Genomic DNA, 11,424 nt, shown 5'->3' with positions numbered 1-11,424 from the left:
GGATGCCACATTCTACAAAGTCGTTTTAGGTTCTAATAAATGTTTCTGGCTTTATGATTGTCACTACCATGAAACACATTACCATCACCCTTTCCTTGTGTTACTGGTAAATATTCCTTGAATAAAATGATTTGGAAGACTTGTCCCTAATTTAAACTTTCATCTGGAATTCCTTGGCAGTCCAGTGGTCAGGACTCTGCTTTCAACTGCTGAAGGCTCAGGTTCAGTCCTAGCCTGGGGAAACAAGTTCCTACAGACTGTGTGATGTGCCCCCCCTAAAAAAGTAAAACCAAAAATCGCCCCCAAATTTACATCTGCCAAGTGATGGACATATCTGGTGGCTTCTCAACTTTAGGAGAATAACCTCAGTGCCTCCCCTACCCCCCGTCCCCGGAAACACAACTGAATCAGATCAAGATGGTTACCAGGAGCAATCCTTTATATTATCCAGTTGCAGAGCACACTTCTTGAATAAATGACATACCCTAATTTAGGATACATCACCAGATTCAAGTCAGAGAGTATCCTCTGCCAGTCAATATGAGTACGGGTCACTGGAAGATCTCTTCGTAGAATTCTTCTCAGAGCTTCATTCGATAACTCCTGTAGTTCTTCCAACACTGCAGCTTGAAATTTATTCTCTTGCTCTTCCACAAGCCTTGCGAAACTTAGGGCCAACTGAGCTTGGTTCACTACCTCCAAGCTTTCTTTCAGGTCCTTTGAGATTTCGACATGTAGGTTGACACACCTGAAGTAGTGAGCTTGCACAAAAATTCTCCCTGTTACCTGAGTTAGAAATGGATTGACTTGGAAAATCCATTTTGATTTCCAAAGCCCATTCCAGTAGTCTGCTGTTTCATAGCTGTGGTCTTCGATGCAGGCGATCAAGAACTCCTTGTTTTTCACTGTTTTTCTCAGCACGTTGCAGTTTCCCTTTGGGTAGTGGTCGTTCACATACAGCTTCAAGGCGCACAGAACTACAGTCCTCAGGTACTCTGTCTCATTCCGAATGATTCCATGACTCTGGATGTCCTTTAACTGGTTTTGAAGCAGGTCAAATTTGAAAGAAAGTTTGCTCTGGTAGTCGAAAAACCTGTAGTCGCCCACGACATTGTGGTGAGACAGGAGGACAGCATTCCCATCGATGTTGAGTGGGACAGAATATTTTTGGCAGTGTTGGTGGCCCGCACACTCCCCTTGATGGTGCATGAGTTTTTCATCACGGATAAGCAGACAGAGATCATCAAAGGCATTTACAAATTCCCCTGGAGGAGCCTGTATCAGTAGTCTGCGAATTATCTTTTCTTTCTCTTTCCTACTCAGAGTGCTACGTGACATGTTTGGTTGTGGCAGAAGCAGAGCTTCTGGAATAAACAGTGTTCAGAGGATGAGAGAACATTCCATGGGGCACCTTTCCCATCCAGGTGTTAAACATTCAAGCTTAAGATGATCATGTCTGGCCATGCCAAAAACAGGTTGTCTGGCCAGCTCTGAGTCTCCTGATGAAGTCATAGAGGAGCTTGCTGTGTGAAGTATGGAACTTTTGATGAGATCACAATGGGCCTTTGGACCCAAAGGAAAACATGACAGTCACCTGACAGCGTGGTGCCCAGCCAACCAGCTATACGAATTTTGAAGATTTTTTAAGAACTTAGCCTCCAGAACAGCCTTCTTCATAAAGTGGTGTGTTTATCGCATAGGTGGTCGTAGATCTAAGAGAAACAACCCAGAGTTTCTAGGGAGTATTTGGAAGCTCTTTGACCCTTTGGGGACCACAATGGCAGTGATTTGTAATCAGGCCGTCAGAATAACTGTCCCCAACCCAGTGGCAGTATGTTATCCTGAAAGGTTTGAGGGGTTTAAACAAAATAGTAAAAATAAAATGAGAGACGATGGCTGTTCATGGGAAAATGCCAGACGGCAAGGGTTGCCTCTCTTATAAACATTGTGGGTTTGGAAATGGTCAGAATATAAGCAAGAAGCCAGAAACATTTTTTTTTTTTTTTTTTTAAACATTTTAAGGGCAGTGAAGTGCAGAGACCACAAGCCTCCATACAGTCTCTGGGGGATTTAAGTGTTGCGCTAACTGCAAAGAACAAAGGCAACAAACCACTGTGTTTTCTGCTTTCTTTCTAGAAAAGGGGCAGTGGTAACAGCGGATGAGTTTCAAGGAATCCCTTTCTTGCCAATGGGCGGAGTTAATTATATTTGGCACCTGTGACAACTCATAATGGGGAGCAGCTTCTAAGTGAGGAGAAACAAAACTTCAGGTCATGAAAATATGGAGAACAAATATCCACTCAGAAGTCCTTTCTGTTCCTCTTTCCCTTCTCTTGATTTATCCCCTTTGAAGACTCCTGAGCTTGTTTCTCTCATTTGAGTGTAAACTGCTTCCTTCTTTTTGCATCCTGAGTTTTTTTTTTTTTAATTTCCCTAGCTTCCTGTATCTTTTTCTTGTAACATGAGCTTTGCCATATTAAGTCACAGCCATTAAATTGAAGCGCTTCCCATTAGTTCTAACAATCTGAAATTGAGTGTATTGTTGAACAATTTTTACCGATACTTTTCATGATTTTATAGACTGTCATATTAATCCTTCTCAATCTTATTTTTTTCAATTTGAAGTGTCCTAAATTTTGTTGTTTCTCTGTAGATGAAGCAAGCTTGATTATTTTTGTTTTCTCCTTCATACTAATTAGACATTCACCATGGCATTAGAAAAAAAAAACAAAACACCTCTTTCTGACGGTCCTTAAAATGTTACTTTTGGGGGCATGTGAGTAGCTGGACATTTGGCTAGTATAATGGTATTAATCATATCAGACATGGTTATTATTTATTGAAATCTCAGTAACAGAAACTATGTTGAATGATATATTATGAGCTCATTTAATGCCCCTAACTAATCCTGGGAGAGATCAAGTGATAGAAAGATCTTGATGTTCATGTCTTCAGAAAATAGATTGTATTTCCCAAGTAATAGCTGGATTTCTCAAATGTTAATTTTTATTCTTTTCCTATAATTCTTATTTTATTAAGTCCTTTCATACCTTTAGCACTAAATAGTACCTACTTAATTTTGTTTTAAATATTATTTATCATAAAATTATTTTCTCATTTAGGCATGAGATAGGCTATCCTCTGAAAAGAAAAACATTGAAGAGAGACAAAATATTCTTAGGTCATTTTAAGTACTAAATGACTTTCTGTGAGAATTTCCTTAACTTCTTTTTTTGGTGTGTCTCCTACATGGTTTTTGTTGATGGTTCGAGATGACTTCAAAGGTGGAAAAATTACCCTAGAAAAAGCTCTGAAACTACTTGAAAAATTAGATATTCAGTGCAATACTATTCATGTGAAATATATTTTTAAGGTGAGATAATATCCGTCCCCTGCATATTGCACCCAGGAAGGACTTCATCCAATATAAGGAAATGTGGATAGCTACTTGTATGTTTTCTGCAGAAAATACATGTGAAAGATTAGTCTCTTAGAAATTAAAGCAATTAATTATGTTAGATATATTTATAATCAAAATGGAAAGCATTTAGGTAAGAGGAAATTTTATGGAGTTGTTGATAAAATTTGAAATAATACCAAGTTATTTGCTTAGAACAATCTGCTGAGAATGCATAGATGTTCACAACAGATTAAGACTTGTCATCTGATTAGATCAAATCATATAAATGATAAAATGGTAACTGGATTGGATGTTAGTGATTTGTAGAAGGCATGGGCAATCTTGAGAAAAATCATGTTTTACTCATCTTCAAGGAATTATACTGTAAGTTCCCCTGAAGAAGGGAAAGGCTACCAACTCTAGCATTTTGGCCTGGAGACCCCACTATATAGTCTATGGGGTCGCAAAGAGTCAGACACAACTGAGTGACTTTTCACTTCCTTTTGTTTAAAGAAGAATTTGTAGGAAGGGAACCTGGCTCAATTCTGTCACTAGAGGATGAATGGAAAGATCATGAAAAAAAGAAAAAGCTATGTGTTAGAGCTGAGTTTTTTTTTTTTTTTACTAGGGAGATGGCAAATTTCTTGGTGAATCAGGCAAGAATACTAGACTAGCCAACCCAGATAGTTAGGAAGGTAGACGTCCTGAGTATGATTTTGTTTTTTGGAACTGGGAAGCCAGATAACACAATCTACGGTGAAATTGTTACCAACTAACCTAAACTGGGAAGCCTGTGTTACTTTGAAAGTGAAAGTGTTAGTTGCTCAGTCTTGTCCAACTCTTTGCAACCCCGTAGACTGTAATCCTCCAGTCCCCTTTGTCTGTGGGATTCTCCAGGCAAGAATTCTGGAGTGGGTAGCCATGTCCTTCTCCAGGGGATCTTCCTGACTGAGGGATCAAACCCAAGTCTTCTGCATTGCAGGCAGATTGTTTACAGTCTGAGCCACAGGGAAGCCCCTGTTGTTACTTCACATGTGGGCTAACCAGTGAGCCTGGTAGAGTTCCAGGAATGCTTGCAGAGGCACGTTCCAGTTCAGAAAAAAAAAGGCTTGGTACTCCCAAATATACCAGTTGCCAGGGTATCACCATTTTGCTGCCATTTCTCCTAGCCCTGTTCCCAAAGTGTTATGAAGAGGGCCTGGTGACGTGTGCACATACAGTGGGTGTATTACCTGAGAGGGACCTCAGAAGAAAGCTTAGGAAACCCAGAGCTTTTATTACGGGCAATAAGCCTGTCTGATCTTGGCCCCAGATGGTGTCGTTATTAACGTTATCCCGGACAGTAAACAAACCTGCTTTTTCCTCTGGAATGCAGTACTATCTCTTCATCATGTAAATATCCTTGAAGAGCTAGTCCTGAAGAAAGGCGATTGGTGACTCTGCTCAGAAAATAAGCAGAAAGACAGGAGCAAGCATTTCTCTCAGTCAGATTTAGTCCTCAGGTTTACTAACCAAAAGAGAAGGTTCAGAAAAGAAAAACTGAGCTTCTCAGGAGACTGCTATAAAAGACAAAGAATACAGAGTTGCTTCTATGGCTCCAAGTAGCTTGTGCTGCCATAAGCGATAAGAATTTTGATTAATTTCTAATACCACACCTGAAGAACACAAATTTCTGTGAAAGGTCTTTACACATAGAGTTTTCCCCCAGTGATATTGCCCAAAGGGAGAAACAGCTGTGTGCTTTCTGGTTTAATAAAATTCACACTCAGCACAATACAGAGGGAGTAATATGTTAAATCTGTATTTAATGTGAAATAGTGTAAATCTTAGTGATTTTCAAGTTGCTTTGAATTAGCTGCAAGATAGAGATAGGTCTTTGAAATGCACTTGGGTAAAATGCAAGCTGTATCAAAAAGCATTATGTAGAATGTTAACAGGTATAACAATTCGATAAATAGCTCATTGATTGGAATTTATGATTATTTGGACATAGCCAGGCTGAAGGTCTATTTTGTTTAGCAAAACTTTTTAAAGTGGCTATGAAAACAATGTTAATTATAAAAATTAGAGAAGCAGTATTTATTTTCCTTAGAATACTTAAAAAACCCCTTTAAAATGACCTCAGATACTTTAGAAGCATGAATTTTGTATAAACAAGGGTGATGATTATGGTAAACCATTATCTGCTATTTAAATAATTCTCCTAATAGAAAATACTTTGTTGCCTTAGGTGAAATTTCTGTATATGGATTAAAATATTGATTAAATAGTATGCCTAGGGAAAGTATATTGGTTAACTGAATTTTCTAGATAGCTCAAGATTAAGCTTAAACATCCAACTCTTTTGCTTTAACTTATGTTGCTGATCTCTCCACTCAGCAACGGTACACCTATTAGCCAAAGCAAATAAAATGAATCACAGTGAATCTTCTTTTTTTTTGGTGTCCACACAAACACAAAGTCACTCAGTGTCTCAGAGCTGTTATCATTAGCAAGCTTATTGGATGTAGAAATTCTTCAGTCTGTTAGAACCTAGTTGTGCAGTATTTGATTGACAAGTCAGAAATCTCTGAGCAAATGTCTTAATCTGCAGGATGGGGAGACTAACATATTTATTTTGCAGGATGGTTCTAAATATTAAATGTTATCATTTGTGAATGTACCTAGTATCAGGCTCGGCATTAAGTAGGCACCAAGTAAATTTTAGTTGAAGCTACATCATGACTGTTCAAAAAAATAGAGAAAATTACCTTATATTTATTGATTTCCTAAATGTTTAATAGTTGACATAAATTCTGACATGAATTTACTTTCTGACAAGGTGAAGTTTTATTATAAAACTTGAGTAAACCACATATAACTTCATGACCCTGGCAAAATATTCTAAACTTCTTTTTCCAAATTTAATTACTGAGTCTTGACTCGAGCAGTAGTTCTCTAAGTTTTTTTTTTAAATACCTTTATTAAATTAAAAAAATTGTTTTTAATCATTATTTTTAATTTGTGGCAGGAAAGATCCCCTGGAGGAGGGTATGGCAACCCACTCCAGTGTTCTTGCCTGGAGAATCCACAGGGACAGATTAGCCTGGAGGGCTACAGTCCATAGGGTCACAAAGAGTCTGACACAACTGATAGACTAAGCACAGCAAAGCACAGCACAAGCTAATTTTAGGAAATATCTCCTGTCATTTCCATTCACATAGCTAGTCTTAGATTACAGTCTTGATTGCTGGCTGAATATGAAATAGTATCCTTTTCAATTTCAAGAGCTTATATTTCTCTATATTTGCCTCAGTTCAGCCAAACCCAGAAACACAAGCCCCACTGGCTATTGGAGCCAGTGTGTCCTCTGGACAAGGGATGTGTCCTCTGCACAGCAGCTTGTGTGCCCAAGCTCCTTTCTTCAGGCTAGACTCCAAGATGTGCACAAAGGCCTTCTTCAGGGAAGACTGAGTCTTAGGTGCCTCTGATTACTGTATCTGCATTAGGGCTTCCCAGGTGGTGCTAGAGGTAAAGAACCTGCCTGCCAGTGCTGGAGACCTAAGATACCCTGGAGGAGGGCATGGCATCCCACTCCAGTGTTCTTGCCTGGAGAATCCCATGGACAGAGGAGGCTGGCAGGCGACAGTGCATGGACTCGCAAAGAGTCGGACAAGACTGAAGTGACTTAGCATGCCCAGCATGCATGCATGCATTAGGGACAGAAGGAAACAGGGAATAAGAAAAGGGGAAAGAACAAGTTGCCTGCTAGTTTAAACTAGTATGTCAGTTCAGTTCAGTCGCTCAGTCGTGTCCAACTCTTTGCGACCCCATGGACTGCAGCCTGCCAGGCCTCCCTGTCCATCACCAACTCCAGTTTACCTGCAATTCAGCCATCTCATCCTCTGTCATCCCCTTCTCCTCCCACCTTCAATCTTTCCCAGCATCAGGGTCTCTTCAGATGAGTCAGTTCTTCACATCAGGTGGCCAAAATATTGGAGTTCCAGCTTTAGCATCAGTCCTTCCAATGAATATTCAGGGTTGATTTCCTTTAGGACGGACTGGTTGGATCTCCTTGCAGTTCAAGAGACTCTCAAAAGTCTTCTCCAACACCACAGTTCAAAAGCATCAGTTCTTCAGTGGTCAGCTTTCTTTATAGTCCAACTCTCACACCCATACATCACCACTGGAAAAACCATAGCCTTGACTAGATGGACCTTTGTTAGCAAAGTAAGGTCTCTGCTTTTTAATAAGCTGTCTAGGTTGGTCATAACTTTTCTCCCAAAGTTTTCATAAGACAAGTATGTCAGAGTTTGAGGAAAAAGTTGCAAGTCATAAGATTTCCTAGACTATATTTTGAATACATTGTTTTTAGGGTAATTTCAAAAAGAATTTTAAAATGCTACATTTTATGTTAGAAGTTCTGGCTTTGATAGCTCAGCTTTCTCATCAGATAGATCAGCTTTCTTATAATGTTGTTTATTAAGTAACATTTCATCTTTTTACTAGCAAACTGAGCAATGGAAATGGTAACAACGTGAAAGACCTTTATTCTGTTTTCTAAACTGTACTATCAGAATGAGTTACAATAGAATTATTTTAATATTTTCTTTTATCCTCCTGGATACAATCATTCATTTAAACATATGATCTCTAGGCTCCTAATTTAGAGTGTGCTCAGTTGTTCACTTATCTCTGACTCTTTGCAGCCCCATGTGGCCCCTTGGACCATAGCCTGCCAGGCTCCCCTGTCCATGGTGTTTCCCAGACAAGAATACTGGAGAGGGTTCCCATTTCCATCTTCCAGTAATAGGCTTTGGGAATAAAAAAAGAATAAAGTATCTACCTTCATGGGGGTCATAGGCTTAAGGTAAAAGATACGTTTTATTTCTTAAATTAAGAAAATTATTCAAACTTTAAATTTTTATTTTATTTATTTATTTCGTTATTATTGGCTGCACTGCATGACATGTGGGTTTAGTTCTCTTGCTAGGGATCAAACCCTGGCTCCCTGCATTGGAAGCATGGTGTCTTAGCCACTGGACTGCCGTGGAAGTCCCCAAAAGATATATTTTAAAATTATACACAAATTGTTTGGGAAAGTTCTTTTTGTAATGCCTTGCAAAAAATAACCACTTAATGAACGTTTATTTTTTTGTAAACTGGAGAAAGATGATTTCATTACTCTTTTTTTTTATGTTGTAAACTATAAGTGATTGCTGCCACTGCTGCTAAGTCACTTCATAAGTGATTAATATGTAACATTTTGAAAAGCTGTAATATTCCCTGCAGTGGGCCCTGAGATTTTGCATGTTTTCTGTAATATGTTTTAAAAGGCATCTTTTCCTGCTCTCCCTAGTTTTAGGGAGATATTTAGTCCCCTTTTCCAATTAAATGAACATATTTCATCCGAATCATCAAGTTCTGAAGGCCTCAGTCAGACACTCATATGTACTAAGTGTTAGTCAGTCATGTTTGACTCTTTGTGACCCCATGGACTGTAGCCCGCCAAGCTCCTCTGTCCGTGGAACTCTCCAGGCAAGAATACCGGAGTGGGTTGCCATTTCTTCCTTCAGGGGATCTTCCCAACCCTGGGATTGAACCCAGGTCTCCTACATTACAGGGAAATTATTTACCACCTGAGCCAACAGGGAAGCCCTTTATGTACTAAGGATATGGGAAACAAATGACAGACTTTGCCTCAGACAATTCTAGAAGGGATGCGTAAAGGTTTCATTCTGGTATAATAAACCCCAGTAGAGAAGCAGGTATAGAATCTTTAGGAATCCTAGGTAGGGCTCTCTAACATGACCTGGGGAGGAGACACAGAGGGACATAGGGAAGACTTCGAGAGAAGGACATTTTTTTGAAGATTAGTAGAAATTCATGCTCATGCTCGGTCACTCGGTCATGTCTGACTCTTTGTGACCCCATGGACTGCAGTCCGTTAGGCTCCTCTGTCCATGGAATTTTCCAGGTGAGAATACTGGAGTGGGTTGCCATTTCCTACTCCAGGAGCTCTTCCCAACCAACTTAAATGAAAAAGAAAACAATACTCCAGACAGAAGAAACAGCCTTTACAATAGCAAGAGGTAGCTTGGTATTTATATTGTAATTGATTCAGAGCACAGAACAGTGTGAAGTGCGTGGAAGAAGTGGTGGTGGGGGGTGGGCGGCGGCGCAGAAACCATGTCTTTGAGGGCCTTGGATGCCAATAGTTTGGATTTTGTCTTGAAAACAGGAGAAACACTGAGAAATTTAAGAGAGTTAGAGAGATCAGACTTGTATTTGACATTAATTTATTTCTGCACATATACTCTTGTCAACTGAATCAATACATGCAACCTAAAAGTTGAGAGTTATGTTCTGTTTGATGGGGATTTTTAGGATTTTGACCCTGGGAGGTAGCATCTAAAGTAGTCCTGGAAGAATTGCTCTGAGGAGGCAAGGAGGACCAGGTTACATAGAAATTTTACAAAGGGTAGGTAGTCTGAATGTCAAAAGATCATTGTAAATTAAAGAAAACCAGATATCTTAAGTAGTGCAGTGCTTTTCTAAGTATAGAAAGATGTAAGTGTCTGGGCTCACTGAAATCATTCCTTTGATATGCACCTCAGCTATCTGGGGTCATTAGTCCGTGTTTTCATATCCTCCTCAGGGCTCAACATGGGGGTGGCTGCAGTCTGATAACAGGTGTTCTTTCCTTCCTGAGCTCCCTCAGGGCTCACCAGCTCCCACTGAAAGTGAAAGTGAAAGTCATTCAGTCCTGTTGACTCTTTGCGACCAGTCCATGGGATTCTCCAGGACAGAATACTGGAGTGGGTAGCCTTTCCCTTCTCCAGGGGATCTTCTCAACCCAGGGATCAAACCCAGATTTCCCGCATTGCAGGCGGATTTTTTACCAGCTGAGCCACAAGGGACGCCCATGAATACTGGAGTGGGTAGCCTATCCCTTCTCCAGCGGATCTTCCTGACCCAGGAATTGAACCGGGGTCTCCTGCATTACAGGTGATTCTTTACCAACTGAGCTATCAGGGAAGCCCCCTGCCAGCTCACATTGGAGGGCTGCAATCACTGATGATATCCTTTGTTTATTGATATGGCAGGAAATATTCCATTTCTCACTTTGAGTACAGGCAATAGTGTATTATTTTTTCTTTCCTTCCTTGGAGTTAGTTCAAGTCCTGGTCTGCCATGGCTCTGGGACTGGTGACAATTGACATATAAAGCTTTTGATCTTCAGTTTTATCCTACAGGGGAGATATTAATACATTGATACCCTATATTAGTATTGAGGCTGCTGTTAAGAGGCTCAGTACTCAGATTTGAACCTTCCTTGCTTACCACTTTTCTTCTTCCCCCTTTTCTTCTGCTAACACTGTGTTCCCCAGGCCTCATCTTTCTTCTCCTTATTACTTACCCTTTGTGCTTTCCTTTTCCTTCTCTACCAAAATTATAACTTCCCATCTTCAGTGATAGGTTTCCCTGGTAGCTCAGCTAGTAAAATATCTGCCTACAGAGTAGGAGACCCCAATTCGATTCCTGGGTCAGGAAGATCCCCTGCAGAAGGAAATGGCAACCCACTCCAATATTCTTACCTTAAAAATCCCATGGATAGAGGAACCTGGTGGGCGACAGTCTATGAGGTTGCAAAAAAGTCAGACATGACTGAGCACACCTAAGTACCTCTTGAGAAGGTGTATGTCATCACTGCAGTGAGGACAAGGTTTGAGGCAAATCCAGATGGTTCAGGGATGTCCTCAGTCTTGAAGAATCACTAGTATTAATACCTCAGCCTGAAGTTGGGCAAGTCTTTCTGGGCAGAGAGCTACTTATGGGCTGCAATTCTCCTGAGGAACAGGGTTTGCTTCTTTACTTAAACTGGGCAGCCCAGGCCACCAGGTTTTTTTTTTTTTTTTTAATTTGTCTTGAGGTATGGTTGCTTTAAAATAGTGTATTAGTTTCTACTGTACAGCAAAGGTAATGACAGATAAGTATACATGTGTCCCCTCTTTCAGATTTCCTTTTCCCTTTAGGATCACCAC

General features: G+C 40.1%; 2 protein-coding genes across 2 annotated transcripts in view; one reads left to right on the top strand and one right to left on the bottom strand.

The window, feature by feature from the left end:
• Nucleotides 1-438: 438 nt before the first annotated feature.
• Nucleotides 439-1,338, bottom strand: CAPZA3 (capping actin protein of muscle Z-line subunit alpha 3). The gene has a single exon (XM_040235278.1). It carries the CDS (start codon nucleotides 1,336-1,338, stop codon nucleotides 439-441), a length of 900 nt encoding a protein of 299 aa, XP_040091212.1.
• A 439-nt stretch (nucleotides 1,339-1,777) lies between these two features.
• The window catches only part of PLCZ1 (phospholipase C zeta 1), a 49,569-nt gene continuing 39,922 nt past the window's right edge, over nucleotides 1,778-11,424 (top strand). Inside the window, exons 1-2 of the mRNA XM_040233902.1 lie at nucleotides 1,778-1,848; nucleotides 3,214-3,373. Of these exons, the coding sequence (XP_040089836.1) occupies nucleotides 1,778-1,848; nucleotides 3,214-3,373 (231 nt within the window). The remainder of the gene's footprint in view (nucleotides 1,849-3,213; nucleotides 3,374-11,424) is intronic.

The sequence above is a fragment of the Oryx dammah genome, unplaced genomic scaffold, assembly GCF_014754425.2.
Source record: "Oryx dammah isolate SB20612 unplaced genomic scaffold, SCBI_Odam_1.1 HiC_scaffold_29, whole genome shotgun sequence".
NCBI lineage: Eukaryota > Metazoa > Chordata > Mammalia > Artiodactyla > Bovidae > Oryx > Oryx dammah.
This window is presented reverse-complemented; position numbering and strand designations above follow the sequence as displayed.

Bases quoted from the DNA above. Each gene is read 5' to 3' on its own strand.
- CAPZA3 (XM_040235278.1), bottom strand. From the start codon at position 1,338: ATGTCACGTAGCACTCTGAGTAGGAAAGAGAAAGAAAAGATAATTCGC.